Genomic DNA, 19,532 nt, shown 5'->3' with positions numbered 1-19,532 from the left:
CTGGCAGCTCATTCCATACACATACCACCCTCTGCATGAAAAAGTTGCCTCCTGGGTTTCTTTTATATCTTTCCCCTCTCACCTTAAACCTATGCCCTCTAGTTCTGGACTCCCCTACCCCAGGGAAAAGACTTTGTCTATTTACTCTATCCATGCCCCTCATGATTTTATAAGTGTCTATAAAGCCATCTCTCAACCTCTGACACTCCAGGCAAAATAGCCCCAGCCTATTCAGCCTCCCCATATAGCTCAAACCCTGGCAATATCCTTAAGTCTTTTCTGAACCCTTTCAAATTTCACAACATCCAAGGAGACAAGAATTGCATAATCCCCATCTTCTCCCAAGTCAGATCATGTCTCAAGTTTGGTGACTTGTTATTTTGTAGGTGCATGATGAAGGATTTCTGGTGGAAGAGGATGGTGCTGCTATGACTCGCAGATTCTTGCTTCCTGAGGTTACAACAGAGGGAGTTTGTGCTTTCCTTCAATATCTATACACTGCTAGTATAACTGTATCTCCCAGTGTGATTTCAGAGCTTCACACTCTTGCTAACAGGTCAGTATGTTTATGCAGTACAATGATCAGGCTTGAATATTGAATTATCTGCAGCAGTCTACTAATTCAATTTTAAAGCATGTCCTAAAATAACTAACTAAATAGATGGAAGGTAGCCAGTAAAGTGTCACAGGGAATTTTTTTAGTCTTTATTTCATATTTCTGCAGTATATTGCTCTTGAACAACTTATTAGTAAATAACATAGTTATTCAGAATGATAACATGGATTGATATGTTTCTCTGTTGATCAGATTCGCTGTGAATGGGTTGGTAGAGATCTGCAAAGCCTTTTCAAATGAAGTTGAATCTCTTGAAGGTTCAGAAAATGATCCTTCCACTAAAATAGATGAAAACTATGGAACGAGAGAAGACAATCTCCAGGACCTTCTGAGGTCCATGTGGATGGACGAACCTGAGGACCCTGCTTTGGACCGTCAATCCGCAGAGGATGAAGATAAGTTCAGTGAGAAAGTTGATGAGGAGGAGTTAGAAGAACTTTATGAGTTTGCTGCCACTCAGAGAAAAATTGAGAGAACCTCCCTTCAGACTCAAGAGATTGAGAGAGTTGAACAGAAGAATAGTGTGGAAAATGAAGAAAAACTTAATGGGTATGGAGAAAATGAACTGAGTGTGGAGGGTCCAAGAACTAAAAGTGAAATAGTTGAAAATTGTGAGACTTCCATGACTGAAAGAGAAACTAGATCTGACTCATCCTGTCCTTCCAAGAATCTGGAAGCATCCACGATGCAAGAACCTTCTCAAAAGGGTGAAACATTCCACCTAAAAGAATCTCAGAACCATAGCTTCAGACCTGATTTGAATTTAAATACCAGTGATGACTGTCTCTTTTCAGAAACGAATTTGTCAGTAGAATCACAGCAAGATGAAATAAAGTATGGTTTAGATGTCTTTGAAGAAGATAAGACATTGGCTTCAAAGAGCAGTCATTCATCTAGCTCCTTTGCCAATTGTAGCATTAACAGTCTTTCACCGATGGGTGAGATTGAATGTCCCTCTACTTGCCCGAGTTTGCCGGACCTGCCTTTGGTTGGATCATCACCGTTGGAAACTTATGCAAATACGCAATCTCCACAGGAATGTCTGTCTTTGGTTTCAGCAGTAATCTCATCCCTTGGAGCTGCACAGCATGGGAATTCCTCTGAAATAACGTCTTGTGACTCAGTGATTTCAAATGGACAACTGAATTTGGCAGACAAAAGATGTGATAATGCACCAAGTCTGCAGGAACACAGTGCTCATAAATCTTCAAAATACTTAGAATGGTTATCAAACCAAAAAACCCCTTCAACAGGTGCCCCTTATTTGCAGAGGCTGTCTCAAAATACCAGTGAAAAGCCACAGGGCAATCAGTCACCAACTATTAGCATTGACTCCAGTCAGTCTCCATCAGAGAATAATTCCAATAATACCCTGTTGATTATATCCTCAGATGAGGAAATGGACATAACTGAAAAAATGTTTCCACTTTGTTCTGAAAGCACACAATTAATGCCTTTACCCAATGATAAATGTTCTAGTATTGAATCAAACCCAGGTGTTAAACAATTCATTATTAAATCTGAAAAGGTGTTGACGTCTAAGATTGATGCTGAACGGAAAAACGTCAAAGTTTCTGGAATTACATCCAAATATTTGGATGAGGTACATAACAGTAGCATTTCAGAGTTTTCCATTGGTGATGTTGTTAAAAAGGTGGCCAACCATGAAAACCAAGTTATGGACAGTGAAAATGAGCTGACTCTACAGCTAAGCAGTGATGGTGAACAGAGTAATGAAGACCGTGCAGTGGAAGGGTCATGGCTGGTACCAGCAACTCCACTTTCAACAGGATCTAGACACTATTCTGCGTTGACTACAAATTCTTGCTCCCTACAAAGTCAGGGTGTTAGAAGGGACAAGCTATTTGAGAAAAAAATAGAACAGGAGGTTGCGGTATTAAAATCTGTTAATGTGGTACAGGGAAAACCACAAGCAATTAACATATCAGAAGACGTTTTTAGAGATGACCAAGAAATAGTTAGTGAGTTGGATTGTTCTGCAGAAAAGAATTCTGTCAATCAGTGGTCACTGCCAGCATCTCCAATTCCTTCCACACAAAGGTCTGATTGTATTGTTGAATTAGGAAGTGAGGAAACTTCATTCACCCATTCTCCTTCACAGCTAGAAGGGGCATTGCCACTGTCATTCTCTTCTGAAGAGAAGGAATCATCAGACAAGTCTGTGCTGGAGATTGAAGACACCGAAGAGGAGATGTTTGAAGATGGGCCGCCAATACCATCTGATGAGTTTTGGAATTCTAAAGGTAGTCCTCAACTTGAAGTGGAAGATTTTCATGGTGAGGCAGTATTTCACAAGATAGTCAATCCAGTGAGGAATAAAGATGGACACTATCATGTCACAAATGCAGACAGTAAGAATAGCACACCTCTGTCAGAAAAATCAAAGCCCAGGCTGACCTTTCCAGCTACTGAAATAGATCAGAGAAGCAAAGCTGATGCAAAACGCCTACCAAACAGACCACATCCCAGTTCGTTTGATTCTAATATTTGGACTGAAGGTGAATTTCCTGAAGTCCTGTCTGGATTATCCCAAAAGTTATCTGTATTTCAGAAAGAAAGCATTTGTAACAGGCAACATGTTGGAGAGCACAAAACTCCAGGTAAACAGTCAATCTGGATTAAAGGAGGTATATAAATTTGAAGACCTATGGTTTCGCAATTCAATTGAGTCTAAAGATGTAATCTGTGTGTATTTTAAGCAGAAAGATCTGAAAAATTTTTAGATAATACTAATGTTTTCATTAACTTTGCTTCCCCATGGAGAAACCGTTATCCAACATAACAAAAATTTGTTAAGTGACCCTCAATGATGGAATTACCAAAGTGATTTCACTTTTTGTAGCATTTACTTTAATGAGTCTGACAAATTACATAAATATTAACCGGCAACTGATACTTCAAGTAAAGAGATAAATTTTATTTTAACAAATTGTTATAACAAAGATGTGTCTTGTGCAGCCACATGCATCTCTGTCACTCCCTCCTCAGAAAAAAATGAGACTACATACACACACAGCTTTACAGTATTTTTTTTTATTCATGCAGAGTAGGTCAGGAATATTATCCAACAACAAGTTTCATCCAATAGGTTCATGGATCTGATTATCATTAGCAAGCCACACTTCTGCGTAGCTCCTCTTAGAATCAGCATGAAAATAGACCCTTCGGTCCAACCAATCCATGCTGAACATAATCCCAAACTAAACTAGTCCCACCTCCGGCTCCTAGCCCCTATTCTTCCAAACCTCTCCTATTCATTTAGCCATCCAAATGTCTTTTAACCATTATGATTGTACATGCATCCACCACTTTCTCAGGAAGGTCATTCCACATGTGAACATCCCTGTATTAAAAAAATTGCCTCTTGGTGTTCTTTCTAAATCTCTCTCCTCTCACCTTAAAAATGTGCCCCCTAGTCTTGAAATCCCCCAAGCTTGGGAAAAGACAACTAATATTAATTCTATACCTATCATAATTTTATAAACTTCTACCAGATCGCTTCTCAATCTCCTCCCTCAACCAGTGAAAAAAGTCCCAGTCTTTCTTTATAATTCGAATCTTCCATACCTGGCAGTATTCTGGTACATCTCTTTTGAACCCTCTCCAGCTTGATACTATCCTTCCTATAGTTCTGGACGACCAGAACTGGACACAGTATTCCAGAAGAAGCCTCAGCTTGCATGAAACCATGCTATTATTGATCAAATTTTGCCTTTCTAAATGTTCATAAAATCCTATCTTTTATAATCACCTCCAACAATTTACCTACAACAAAAGTCAAACTTATAGGCCTGATTAGTCCTTGCAACCTTTCTTAAACAAAGGTACAACATAAGCCACCCTCCAGTCATCAGGCACTGCACCTGTAGTTATAGATGATGCAAATTTTTTTGCAAGGGGTCTCTTAATTTCCTCTCTCACTTCTCACAATATTCTGGGATAAATTAGATCAGGTCCTGGAGATTTATCCATCTTTATTCTCTCTAAGACCTCCCGCGCTTCCTCTTCTGTAATGTGAACTGTTTTTAATAGATCAAAGTTTATTTTTCTGCATTCACTAGACTCCATTTCTTTCGTCACAGTAAAAATTGAAGCAAAATATTAATTTAGTATCTCTCCCATCTCCTGGGGTTTAACACACAGATGACCTCCTTGATCTTTCAGAAGGTCTATCCTCTCTCTCTAGTTATCCTCTGCTGTTAATGTATTTGTACAATCTCTTTGGATTTTCCTTAACCTTATCTGCCAATGCTCTCATATCCCCTCTTTGCATTCCTGATTTCTGTCTTAAAAATGCCCCTGCACTCTTTATAATTGATTGAGATTCAATTGACCCAAATTGTCTATATTAAAATAAGATTGTCTTTTGTTCATCCATTGTTCCTTAATCTTAACAGCCCCACCCTTAACTCTCTCAGGAACAAAATGCCTCTGAACTCTCATCGTCACACTGTTGAATGCCTCCCACTTGTCAGATGACCTTTTACCTGTTAACAGTCTAATCCAATTAACTTTTGAAAGTTCTTGGCTGATACCATTTAATATTTGCCTTACTCCAATTAAAAACTTGAAGTTTTATGGAAGGCTTGTACTTGTTCTTAACCAATTTGAAACAAACAGAATTATGAATGCTCAACCCAATGTGTTTCCCCCCCCCCCCCCCCCAAACTTTTACTTTAGTCACCTGCCCTGCCTTATTGCCCAAAAGCAGGTCAAATTTTGCTCCTTCTCTAGTAGGAACATCACATATTGTATTCCAGAAAATATTCTTCACCATTTGACAAAGTCTTCACCATCCAAACCTTTAACACCATGTTAGCCTCAGTCAGTGTTTGGAAAATTAAAATCCCCCATTATTACAACCTTATTATGCTTACATATATCTGAGATCTCCCTACATACTCCTTTCTCAATTTCCCTCTTACTATTGGGGGTGTGTGGCGGTGATGGGTGGGGAGCTATAGTACAATCCCATCAAAGTGATCTTTCTTATTTGTAATTTCTACCCATATATTTTCACAGGATGATTTTTCAGAAATATCTTCCCTAGTTACAGCTGTAATATATTCCTTATGCCCGCCTCCTTTCTTGCATTGTTTTCTATTGTTCTTATAGCATCTAAAACCTGGAACATTAAGCTGCCTGTCTGCTGGCCAAGTTTCTGTAACAGCTATGACATCCCAATCCCATGCTCTTAAACATTTCTTATGTTCTTTGCTACCTACTCTGACTCTGTGTTATCTTTCTTTTCGAATTGACATGCTCTCCTCACATTCAGAACCTTCCCCATCAATCCTCTATTTACACTGCTATTGTATCAAATCTCCCTGTTAAGATATCAGTCTGTTTCCAGTTTAGGTTATATATATCCTTTTTGACTTCAGCCATTGACTTAACTCCCTTTAACCTTTTGTTCCTTCCTATATTTGAGTTTGGCATTGGGAGTAAACCAGATATTACTACTAATAAGGTTCGATATTTTAATCTTCTATCTAATTTCTTAAAATTCACTGTACTGTTCTATTTTTTTCCCTAAAAGTGTCATTCCTACCAACATGTACAAGAATTACTGGCTTCTTAATGTCGCCTTTAACGAAATGCGTGAAACATGTAAAGACTTCCTTAATCCATGAAAGCAACAAACCATCCTAAATTTACACTCACTGTCACAGAATCTCCTGTGTGTGCCCCTGGCAAGAGAGTTCTCGATAACAATAATTCTATTAAATCTTGTCAAATGCTGCACCTTTCATGGTTCCAAAAACTGAATATCTGTTTGATCGAGGAATAGCCACTGGAGACTTTTGAATGACCTTTTTAGCTTTCCTGACAGTCACCCATTTATCTGACTAATCCTGCAGTGTAATAACTTTTCTAAGTCTACAAGCCATCTCACTCTGTTTCATATATGCCCTTAATAATACTAAGCCTAAAAAAAGTTTCAATAACGCCTATAAAATAAGCTACCTTTCATTACCTGCAGAAAATAATGTTAAAATGGAAAAACAATTAAATATAAATCAAAAATATAAAACTTAAATAAAATGAACTTAGCTGACTAACAATGAGAAAACGATGACTCTTCAATAAATTCCTTGAAGAAAAACAAACTTCTCCAGAGCTGACCATGGATAGGACTCTCCGCAATGTAAACAACTCCTTATTTTTCCAAAAAACCCTTTGCAATGTAAAATAAAAACAAAAACCCTTCAAAAACGGTCTTTTCTAACTTCTGAATTTAGAATAAAAAAACTCTCAGCCATTCACTGTAGATGCCCTGAAGCTTGTTTTTAAACAAGTCAATTTTTAACAAAAAAAATTTTTTTGGGTTTTATTGAATGTTAATGAAGCAAAATGAATTAAAAATCCTATATTAGTAAACTATAATGACTGTAATAATTTTTTTTTAAAAAAAACCTATACTAAATATTTACCCAAGCCTGCAATTCCAGGAGCAGCTACAAGATCCATGCTTCTCTTACTTGTGTCATTATAATCCTGAAATTACTCTTCAGTCGACTAAACAATAACATTCTAGTTTATGATTTAGACACTTTAAAAAAAAACTTCACTCTTTAGTGACTGTGAGCTATACACAGATCATTCAAATTCAAGATCTTTTTGCCAGGACAGCGTGCACCAAGAGTTCCTGTCATCTTCCATCCAGAAGATTTGACCTTTCCTTGTGACACATTAACTTCTCTTTACAAGAATTGTGTTCGTTTTTGTCTCTACTTTTTTAAAAATCTGTATCTGTGAGCTGATTTGCCTTCAGTCTCCAAACTCTCTGCATGTAGTTCCTCTTTCTGTCTGCTAGTCATGTGGCTTTTTTTAACTTCTTTAATTCTGAAGAAGTGTCATTCCAGATTCAGAACTCTTTTTCCATAAATGTGGCCAGGCCTGCTTAATATTTCCAGTGATGTTTTTTTCATATTTCCAGTATCTGTAGAGTTTTGCCTTTTACTTCGTCCTGTGTTGAAACTGCTTCTAGGTCAATGGTTGCCAGGTCACATGGTCCAGTAGTCTTTATGCAAGAAAATTTATAACTTTTAAGACTTTGTATCAATTGTAAAGGGAAAGAAAAAGGCTCCTTTTAAACTTACTGACAAATAATTACAGATTCCATAGACGTTTGAATAAACTACGTATTTATATTACATGAGATTAGACTTCCTACAGTGTGGAAACAGGCCCTTTGGCCCAACAAGTCCACACCGACCTGCTGAAGAGTAACCTGCGCAGTCCCACTTCCATCTGACTAATGCACCTAGATCTAGGGGCAATTTAGCATTGCCAATTCACCTAACCTGCACATCTTTGGACTGTGGGAGGAAACCGGAGCAACCGGAGGAAACCCACACAGACACTGGGAGAATGTGCAAACTCCACACAGACAGTGAGGCAGCAGTGCTAACCACTGAGCCACTGTGCTCTTTACTGCTTTTGAGTCAAAAGTCATTACAGTACCAAACACTGTGCGTAATGGAGCTACTTTGACCATAAGGTGAATTTCTTGCTCAACCCTGAGTGGCAAAATTACTGACCTTTTGTAGGCAACTTGAAACCCGGCTGAGCGATTTGCTGTGAGCATGGAGAAAACAAAGTTAAACTCCACAATCATAGACAGTGTTCTGGGATAGGTGAAGAAGTCTTGGTGCTGGTGCACAATATAGAAATATGTAACTTTCCAGATTAAATGAGGCCTTCTTCATTATTGTAATACATTTCTTGGTATTTTAGGCTTCTTTTTGACTCATTGTATCTTTCTTTCACCGATTTGTATTCTTTTCAGCCCCTGTCAACCGAAAGAAAGCTCAACTTTCATTGGCTCCCATCACTCCAGAACCACCTTATTCAACAATGGCCACCCCACACCTAAAGAAAGAACTGAGCAAGTAAGAAGATGGTTGGAGCCAAGTGTGTAATTGAAACAGCGTTTTCCTGTATTTCATTTCTGAATAAAGGAATGATTTCATGAACAATCTAATCAGAATCTCAGAGAGGAAAAACTAAGTGAGAATGTGGAACTCCCTACCATGGATTAGTTGAGGCGGTAATAGAAATACATTAATGGAAGCTAAAGGAACAGAGGATATGTTAATGGGGTTAGATGAAGGAGAATGGTGAAAGTCCCTATATGGACCATAAGCACTGGCATGGATCATTTGAATTGAATTGGTGGTTTCTATGGTTAGTATATAGGCATGAGAGTTCCATTTCTTACTAAATTATCTTGCACTTTCTGAAGGTATCATTTCATTGAATTAATTCAGGTATTAAAGCAGCGTCTTTTAAATCAGAATTAATCACAGGGTATTGTCCCTTTTGTGCCATTCTTACATGTGTTTGGATAGCTGGTGGTGGTTTAGAGAGACAAGTTGAAAATGGCACTATAAACATGTGCTTTGTATTATAATCTGAAAATGTTTCTGTCAGAACTAGTTCTTTTGTTTTCTTCCAGGTTTGGTGTTCGACCTCTGCCAAAGAAGAAAATGATTCTGAAATTAAAAGAGATTTATCAATATACACATCAAGTCGTTCAGCCTGATCCTGACACCCAATCGAAGCAGCAAATATCATCTTCACACCCTTGCACCTGGAAAACAATCCCAGCTTTAACTAGCAAACTAAAAGTGGGCACCAACAAACTGTCCCAGCCAGTTTCATCGGGAAGAAACCAACAGAAATCACACTCCAAAAAACAGTCACAATCTATTTCAGCAGAAACCAGCAAACGAGCAATGAAAGGTCACCTTAAAACTACTTCTAAAAGAAAAGTGAAAAGCCTGGTGCTTCAGTCAGATGGGCTAGAAGCCAAATCACCTTTGAAAGTCGTTGCTTCTGATGTGGCTAACCAGCTGTCTTCTTCTCAAAGCTCCTCTTCATCATGGAGTGAGGATTCCTTTGAATCACAAAGGTGGGTCAGTAGAATCTGAGTTCAGTGACAAGAATAAAGTGACTAAATTGAAGGAAAACCTCAAGTAAGTCAATATGGTGAAAGAAATAAAATTGAGTTATTTAATTACTTTGTTTGCAGATCAACCTTCTGAGCTAATACAAAGTGTCTGACCAATTACTTTGTAGGATCTTGGGTCTTCAGAGATATCTATTTTCCTGTACAGGCAACAGCTAGTTCTGGTAGCCAACAGAAATCATCAAGAGAGCCATGTTCCTTTCGGATATTGTTATAGCTTATCACGGTAGAGATTTTTCCTGCATCTACCTCCGAGAAAAGGTCAAGAGCAACCACCTAACTATTCTGATATATTTTTTCAGCACTTGGCACATAGTCTTATCCCTTGGCACCGTAGGTGTACATACAAAGAACAAAGAAAATTTACAGCCCATGCACAGGCCCTTCGGCAATTCAAGCCTGAGCTGATCCAAATCCAACTCCTAAGCACCTGTATCCCTCTGCTCTCCATCTAATCATGCATCTGTCCAGACACACCTTAAATGAATCTACCGTGCCTGCCTCTACTGGCAATGCGTTCCAGGCACCTACCATCCTCTGTAAAATACTTGCCGTGTATATCGTCCTTAAGATTTTCACCTCTCACCTTGAAAGTGTGACCTCTCGTTATTGAATCCCTCACCTGGGAAAAAGCTTATCTCTATCTACTCTGTCTATACCCTTCGTGATTTTATAGACCTCAATCATGTCCCCCTTCCATCTCCTTTTCTCTAATGAAAGCAGACCTAACCTACTCAACCTCTCTTCATAGCTAGCACCTTTCATACCAGGCAACATCCTTGTAAACCTTCTCTGCACCCTCTCCAAAGCGTCCACCTCCTTTTGTTAATGTGGCGACCAGAACTGTACACAATATTTTAAATGCAGCAGACCCAAAGTCTTGTACAATTTTAACATGACCTGCCAGCTTTTATACTCCATACCCCATCCGATGAAGACAAGCATACCATATCCCTTCTTGACCACTCTATCCACCTGTGCAGCCACCTTCAGGATGCAAATTGACCTGAACTCCCAAATCTCTCTGCTCATCAGCTTTTCCCATGGCTCTTCCATTTACAGTATAGTTTGCTCTAGAATTAGACTTCCCAAAATGCATCACCTCACACTTGACCAGATTGAACTCTGCTTGCCACTTCTCTGCCCAACTCTCCAGTCTATCGATATTCTCCTGTATTCTTTGACAGTCCCCTATACTTTCTACTACTTCACCAATCTTTGTGTCATCTGCAAACTTACTGATCTGACCAGCAATACCGTCTTTCAGGTCATTTATGTATATCACAAACAACAGTGGCCCCAACACTGACCCCTGTGGAACACCACTGGGTCACCTTTCTCCATTTGGAGAAACTCCCTTCAACTACTACTACTCTGTCTCCTGTTGTTCAACTAGTTTTTTATCCACCCAGCTAGAACACCCTGCACACCATGTGACTTCCCTTTCTCCATTAGTTTACCATGGGTAACGTTATCAAACGGCTTACTAAAGTCCATGTATATGACATCTACAGCCCTTCCTTCATCTATCAATTTGGTCACTTCCTAAAAGAGCTTTATTAAGTTGGTAAGCCATGATCTACCCCGCACAAAACCATGTTGCCTATCATTGATAAGCCCATTCTTTTCCAAATAAAAATAGATTTTATCCCTCAGTACCTTCTCCAGCAACTTTCCCACCACTGATGGCAGACTCACTGGTCTGTAGTTACCTTGAATTTCCCTAATACCTTTCTTGTACATGGGGACAACATGAGCAACTCTTCAGTACTCTGGCACCTCACCTGTATTTAAGGATGCTACTAAGATATCTTTGAGGTCCTCCTCTTTTACCCCTCTCCTAGTTCCCTGAATTCTACTTTCAGGACCTCATCTCATTTTTTACTTATATCATTGGTGCCTATGTACACGACGACAACTGGCTGTTCACCCTTCCCTTTCAGAATGCTCTACAGCTGATCGGTGACATCTCTGACCCGAGCACCTAGGAGGCAACATACCATCCAGAACATCCAGTATACATAAATACTGCTTAAATGTTGTGAGGGTTCTGCCTCTACTACTCTTAGAGTTCCAGATTCCCACCATCCTCTGGGTGAACTTCTTTTCCCCGCTTCATATTCCTTCTAAACCTGCCCCTTAACTTAAATTTGTGCCCTCGTTTGATTTCTCCACTGAAGAGAGTTTCTTTCTGTCTAACCTTCCTGTGACCTTCAATCTTGTACATCTCAAACATGTCCCCCTCAGTCTCCTCTGCTCCAGTCTACCCAATCTCTCTTCATAACTCAATCTCTGCAGCCCAAACAACATTCTGGTAAATCCGCTGTGCACCCTCTCCACTGTAACCACATCCCTCCTGTAATATGGATTACAGAATTGCACACAATACTCTAGCTGTAGCCTAACCAATGTTTTATATATTTCCAACATTATCTCCCTGCTCTTAAGCTCTATGCCTCAGCTAATAAAGGCAAATTTCCTGCATGCCTTCATAACCACTTTATCCACTTGTCTTGCGAAGTTAAGCGACCACTAGAATATGTACATCAAGTCCCTCTGGTCCTTGATGCTTCCCATGGTCCTACCTATTAGTTCCCTAAACTTATTGGTCATCGTGTTTTACGTTTTGATCCAATTTCTCTCACAAGGCAATACATATTCAAACATTGTACTATGAAAAAGTGAGTTTAGCTACTTAAAAATTCAGGAGATCTGAGGCAGATTTCAATAAGCTTCTTAAACTTGCCCCCTGTAAAAAAGGCTTCCTGAGGTCTTCCTCTTTGATGCAAATAAGGAGTAAGTTTAGTTGGCCTGGGAAGAATTATGGTTGGTGAGAATGGACTAGTAATATACTGTGGTTTTGTCACCACCACATTCACCCAGAGTAACACAGCTTTGCAGTAAAACTCCTGAGCATTGGCTTGCTGAAATCAATAGACCTCGCATTCTGCAGAATTGACTTGTGTGTATGGTTTTATTAACCTTGCAACACTGAAATACTAAGGAATCCATTAGAAAATATGCTCCTATTGATCCAGACATACACAAAGAATTTTGGTGCCTCTCCCTGAGCCATCCAGTAACGGATATAGTCAGTGGGATAACCAGGAAAGCAACGAAAAGGCTCTGTTGGAAAAGAAGCACCCAGAAAGCTCTGATGCGACAGTGTGATACCATTGCCACCATCTGTCCAGATTTGCGTTGGCATTGGCAACACAGCAACTTTTGTGAAAGAACAATGCCTTTGTAGTTCTTGCTGTAAATTACCAAGACTCTGAAGAGCGAAGATGCATAACATAACTTGAACACCTGCCCTAATTCTGTCTCAATGTAACAACTACAGCTTTGAATCAAAGCACAGCAAGTTTGAAGATAGAAATACGACCTTTGATTTAATTTAGGAGAGCTGGTGGCAAAGTGGTTCTGTCACTGGATTAGTAATCCAGAATTCCCATGCCTATGTTTGGTGAATGTGGGTTTGAATCCAATCATGGCAAATGGTGAAATATGAATTTAATGAAATTTGGTTTTAAAAACTAGCCTGAGACCAATTATATAACTATCTGTTGATCCAGTGTACTAATCTCTTTTGGAAAAGGAAATCTGCTTCTTTTAACTCATCTGGCCTATGTGCGTCTTTGGAGCCCAGGAATGCAGTTAACACTTACCTGCCCTCTGAAATGGTCTAGCAAGCCACTCAGTTGTATTATACTGCTTTGAAGTCAAAACAAAGAAATTAAAGTAGTTGGGACCACCTGACATTAACCTAACTACTGGAAACAACAGGGGCAAACCCAGCCCTGTTGATTCTGCAAGACCTCCTTATCACCAACTGGTGGTTTTTGTGAAAAAAGTGCTAAATAGCTGTCCCACTGATCAGTCAAGCAACAGCCTGACCTAGTTATTCTCAAGGAATCAATCCTTACAATGTCCCAGACATTATTGCCACTTCTTATCATTGTGATGGCAAAGTGATATGCAGCAGGGAAGGAATTGACCTGGGAGTCCTCAATATTGGCTGTAGAATCCATTAAGTTTCATGGAATCAAGAAAAACATGAGTATGGGCAAGGAAACTGCCTTCTAATTGCCACCTATTGCTATCTGTCAGTTGATGAATCTGTATGCTTCAATGTTGAATACCACTTGGAAGAAATACTGAGGCAAAGTGGTGGGGGCACACAATATACTCTGATTGGGAGACTTCAATGTCTGGCAACACAGATGATTCAGTAGCATACCATTATTGATTGAGCTGGCCGAATACTAAAAGACATAGTTGCTAGACAGAGTCTGCGGCAGGTGAAGGAACCAGGTAGAAGGGAAAATTCACTTAACTGTATCCTGACCAATCTACCTGGCACAGATGCACCTCTTCATAACAACAGTACCAAGAGTAACCACTACCCAGTTCTTGTGGAGATGAAGGCCTGTTGTAGACGATGTCCAGTGCATTATTTGATACTTCCAATGTGCTAAATAGGACAGATTAAGCAAAACTGGGCATCCAGGAGCAGCAGAACTATATTTATCCACAATGTTTAACCTCAATAAAAAAACATCATTACGAAACTCTTTCATATTAAGAAAACCATGTATTACTTGTTTCCCAATACTAACTCATCTCAATCAACCTATACCTGGGAATTCATTGTAGCTCAGTATAAATTGTAGGAAAACCGCCAAAATTGCTTTCTAAAGTAATTTTCTTAAAAATACTTTATGACAGATTGCTTACCTGGATTGTATAAATAAACCCTGTTCATCTTTCTCCCTCTTTTAGGCTATTGGCTAATGAATGTGACAACGTCTTAAGCACAGATTCGGATGATGATAAGGATGATGGAATCACTCCATCACAGGCAATAATCCGTGAAGCAGATACCAAGGAGGCCATACGCCAATATATTCTGTCAGACTTATCTCTGTATAGTGAAATCGTGCAATACAAGCCCTTTGAACTGTCAGACCTCCACCAGAAGCTTAAGGAAAATGGGATAAAGGTTTCCAAAGGGAAACTGCTTGAATTTCTTGATGCCCAGTGTATCACTTTTACCACAGCTAGAGCAAGGAAGGAAATGTTGAAAAGGAGAAAGCAGGGCATTGAAAAACAGCGAAAAGGAAAGCTCAGTCAGTGCCACAAGAAGAGGTAAGTGCTGGTGGAGCAGCAACTAAACATTCCTCTTGTAGTAGAAATCATACTGCAATTTCCATCTGATTTGGAAACTGTTTTGTAATGAGTATGATTGATTATACATTCAGGCAAGGAACACATTAGTAGCACTTTTAACAGTACCACTTTAGACATAACAGCATTAACTGCTGTGCCACGAAGTAATGTGGTGCTCCTATAGAATATTTCAATAACTGTTGCCCTACCTCAGAACCATCATGAAAGCCAGCACTGTTGTAATGAGAGTGTGAAATATGACAAAGGTATGACCTGAAATGAAAATTGAACACATTGACTTTCTTTCAGCCAAATTCTTGTCCAAGGTCTGAATTTTTGTTTAAATCATGTTACTAACAAACTGTAAAATAAGGAGAATTGCATACAGAAGTGCCACTGTTTTGAATATTGTTAGTCATACTACATTGACTGTTCCTTTGTCAGCTCTACTGGCAAATCATTATTTTAGCTGGAGATAGGAGCATTGCAAGGAAATATAAGCAATTTAACCTGAAATAAATGCAGGCAATAAACAGCCTCCTTCATTGTAACCAAGTAATTTAGTCAAATTATGTTCCCTTGTATTTGTTTCCTCTTTAATATTCCAACTTAGGGGTGGTGATCTAATTCAGAAAAACCATATTTGTACACAGTGAGATAAGAAATTCTTTCATACTTGGTATATACGTAAATGAAAAAAAAACTAGAATGCATTTTGCCTGTTTGTGTGTGTTTATTTGTAATAAAATGTTAGCTGTTTTGATAACTAGTGACACCTGAAATGAATATGCTTTTACCCAAAATGTTAATATGTGTAATTATTAGTAAATGCTGCACTTAAGTGTAAATGTAATAGTGATACAATTGTAACATTTTAACAAAAAAATAAAAAAGATGCACTTTTAATCATTGTGATGTTTCCTACCCTTCATGAACCTGTGTCTCAAGTAGCTCCCACAAAGATAAAGCACTCATTTTTTAAGAAAAGTATAAATTCTTAAAAAATACTATCATGAAAGTTTCTTCACTCCATTTAATATTAAATCATATTATGCAAGTAATTCACATGCTTGTCATCAGAAATTTTAATAGTTTTCATCTTGGCCCAATGACATAGTTGTAATTATAATGACTAGAACCCAGTTGTTTCAAAGTTAGAACTTCAAGTTGTAATGAATGGAATTGTAAATGGTGGAATGAGGAAAATTGAAGCAGATTGTAGATTTATAGGGGCCACAGATGTTATTTGTACATTGATTAGCTTCTTGAGCTTTGCCAGTGGAGACCTCAAAAGGGACATCACTTTCTATTAAAATGAACAAGGCTTGAGCTAGAACAAGATTGTATTTATGAATAAAGTCATTTAACAGGTAAGAATAGATTCCATTTATTAGGGTTGAAAAGTTAATAACCAAGGCTTCTTTACATTCTTTAAAACCCAACACACACATTGTTTATTTTGAGCAACCCAATGGCATATTAGAATCAGTTCACACTTTAGATCTTGCATAGGTTCCACTTTCACTTGTCAATTATTTGCATACAACAGGACTAAATTGGAATATTCAGTAATTGGTAAATATTGGTTATCAACCAAGTCTGAATTTCTTCCTTTCAGCTACTTTGTGTTTTTAATTAATTGTGTTGCTCACCTTAGGGAAATCAACAGGCATATCAGTCTTGTTATTCTGTTTGGAGACACAAACTGAATGAAGTGAAATCACCAGTCTTTGATCTACAACATAAAACAGTACAGCACAGAAACAAGCCCATGATGCCCCCACCCCCCGCTCCTGCAAATGGTCTGTATCCCTCTATTCAATGCTTGTTCATATCTCTGTTGAAATGCCTCTTAAATTTTGCTAATCAAATCTGCTTCTACCACCTCTCTAGGCAATGTATTCCAAACACTTAGCACCCTCTGTTAACAGAGATATGTGAAGCAAGTTCTTTTTTAAACTTTGCTACCCTCACCTTAAACCTACGTCCCCTAGTATTTGACATTTTCACTCTAGAAAAAAAGACTGATTATCCACTCCATCCTAAATCTCACTTTTCCACATTCTGTCAGGTCACCCTCAGCTTATGATGATTTAGTGAAAAAAAAATCTAAAATTAAAAATAAAAGTGCCACTTCTATAATACAGGAAGGTTTATTTTAAAGAATCATTGTTCAATTAAAAGGAAATAATCCCAAAATTGAGCTCTAGATCATTCTGTTATATCCTTTTTATCCTCTCCCAACATCACAATGCAGCTAATGTGAAGGTTTCAGTCAGCTAGCTATTGGATTTTCATCATTGTCATTCCCATTTGGGCTGTTGACATAATTTTCACAGATTATAACACGGACAAGTATTCCATTGTGGTTATGAGCTCTTGTCTTGTTGAAGGACAGTTGCAGTTTATAATTTTTTTAACCTAGAGTGAGTCAGAGTATTCAATTTCACTAATGTATGGAACTAATGGATGTAGGTTTGCTCGCTGAGTTGAAAGGTTCATTTCCAGACGTTTCATCACCAGGTGTAACATCTTCAGTGGGCCTCTGGGTGAAGCACTGCTACTGATTCCTGCTTTATATTTATATGTTTAGGTTGGTGATGCTATTTCCAGAAGTGATGTCATTTCTGGTTCTTATTCTCAGCGGGTGGTAGGTGGGATCTTACTCGATGAGTTTGTTTATAGAGTTCTGGTTGGAATGCCATGCTTCAAGGTCGGCAACAAATACTACACTGGACAAACAGGCAGAAAACTAGCCACCAGGATACATGAACATTAATGAGCCACAACAAGACATGACCATCTCTCACTAGTATTCTTACATACAGATAAGGATACCACTTCAACTGGGGCAACACATCCATCCTAAGACAAGCCAGAGACACGCACAAGAATTCCTAGAAGTATGGCATTCCAACTGGAACTCTATCAACAAACACATCGAGTTAGACCCCATCTACCACCCCCAGAGAAAAAGAACAGGAAATGACATCACCAACCCAAAGAACCCAAACATATAAATAGAAAGCAGGAATCAATAGCAGTACTTCGCGCAGAGACTCGCTGAAGATGTTACCTGGTAGGGTGATGAAACGTCTGGAAATGAACCTTCCATCTCAGTGAGCAAACCTACATCCAGAACTTCAATCTGAGCTACAAATCTCAAAATGGAACTAATCTTCCTTAGTATGAGCAAACTGTTAGTAATATTTCTACAGTTACTGGGAAGAACAAGACCCCAGGAACACAAACAATTATGGTGCGTAAAAATATGAAATATTACTGTCTCAACACCTGTCTTTTATTTGCAAACTTTTTTCTTGTAACAGAAAATGATTAAGAGTCGAGACTTGAAACTTTAGCTTGCTCTCTCTCCACGGATGCTGCCTGACCCACTGATTTCCAGCATTTTTTATTTACTTTTATTTAGCACTCTGAGTGTGGAGAGCTATTTACCTTGGTAACTTAATAGTTCATCTCTTTTTCTGCTGCCTTTTTGCATGGGTGCTTACCTTAAACTAGGGTTTTTTTTGTGGACACTGCCAGGGTCTCTGTTTGTTCAAAAGTAGAAGGGTAATAGACAGATCTTAGGGGACTGCACCCTTTAAGTTGTTAATTTTAAACATAATTTAATTATGGTCAAATGCTCAATTTCTGATGAGGCTTAAAACTACAATTTGTGGTCCTACTTGTTTCACAGACTACAGTGTGTCATCTGCCCTTTAGAATGTTCAATTAGATTTATCTCCCCTTCACTTTCTCACCTCACTCACTTCAAACAATTCAATTTGCTCCACGTGATATCAAACAGTGGAAGGTGCTAGATGTTACCAAAGCAATAATACTGACAATTCATTCATGGTCCTGTACCTTGCTCCTGGATGAGCCCTTGCAGTATGGCTACACCACCAGTATCTACTCATGTTTCTGAATGCGCACAGCATTTGAGAAAGAACAGATCGGACCTGAAGGGTCTCGGACAAAGAACAAAGAAAATTTACAGCCCAGGAACAGGCCCTTCGGCCCTCCAAGCCTGAGTCTAAAACTGTTGCCCAATTCCTAAGCATCTGTATCCCTCTGCTCCCTACCTACTCATTCATCTGTCCAGACGCATCTTAAAAAAATCTATCATACCTGCCTCTATCACCTCTGCTGGCAACATGTTCCAGACACCGTTTAGGAATGGGAGGGAAATAGGAAATGGTGAGGGGGTGTTTATTAATAATGTTAATAACACCATTGAAAAAGATGAGAAGTTCAGGAGACTATGACAGGGAAAAAGTTTGGGTACGAATCAAATGATAAAAGATAACTGAGAGTGGCATACAGCCTCCCTAACATTACCCATGCAAGATTGTGAATTATAATGGAATAAATAATGAGACCTTGTCAAGAATGGCACGGTGATAATTTTAGGATATTTTAATCTACATACCGAGTGGAAATATCAGTGGGCAAAAGTAACCTGAATGAGAATTTCACAGAATATTTTCAGGACATTTCTTAGAACAGAATGTTCTGGAGCTAACCAGACAGTAGGCTATACTAAACCTGGCATTGTGAAATGAGATAGGTTTAATTGATGATCTCCATGAAGGAGCTCCTAGATAGCAGAGACAATGATGTGATTGAATTTTTACATCAAATGAGGGAGAAAGAAGAGTGCATCCAAGTGTTATTATAAATTTAAAGAGGGACAAATAAGAGGGAAGGAAAGCACAACTGGCTAAAATGAATTGGCAAATTAAAGCA

General features: G+C 38.7%; 1 protein-coding gene across 5 annotated transcripts in view; it reads left to right on the top strand.

The window, feature by feature from the left end:
- The window catches only part of slx4 (SLX4 structure-specific endonuclease subunit homolog (S. cerevisiae)), a 31,058-nt gene extending 15,423 nt beyond the window's left edge, over positions 1-15,635 (top strand). For 3 of the 5 annotated variants that reach the window (XM_060840625.1, XM_060840623.1, XM_060840624.1), the window contains 5 exons: positions 387-556; positions 809-3,237; positions 8,430-8,532; positions 9,099-9,554; positions 14,394-15,635. In XM_060840625.1, the coding sequence (XP_060696608.1) occupies positions 387-556; positions 809-3,237; positions 8,430-8,532; positions 9,099-9,554; positions 14,394-14,763 (3,528 nt within the window). In that variant the 3' untranslated portion in view covers positions 14,764-15,635. The remainder of the gene's footprint in view (positions 1-386; positions 557-808; positions 3,238-8,429; positions 8,533-9,098; positions 9,555-14,393) is intronic. The other 2 variants (XM_060840627.1, XM_060840626.1) reach the window with 2 other exon arrangements.
- Positions 15,636-19,532: the final 3,897 nt, after the last annotated feature.

Source organism: Hemiscyllium ocellatum, chromosome 20 (assembly GCF_020745735.1).
Source record: "Hemiscyllium ocellatum isolate sHemOce1 chromosome 20, sHemOce1.pat.X.cur, whole genome shotgun sequence".
Classification (NCBI taxonomy): Eukaryota; Metazoa; Chordata; class Chondrichthyes; order Orectolobiformes; family Hemiscylliidae; genus Hemiscyllium; species Hemiscyllium ocellatum.
Note: the sequence above shows the minus strand (reverse complement) of the source record. Positions and strands in the feature narration are given on the sequence as shown.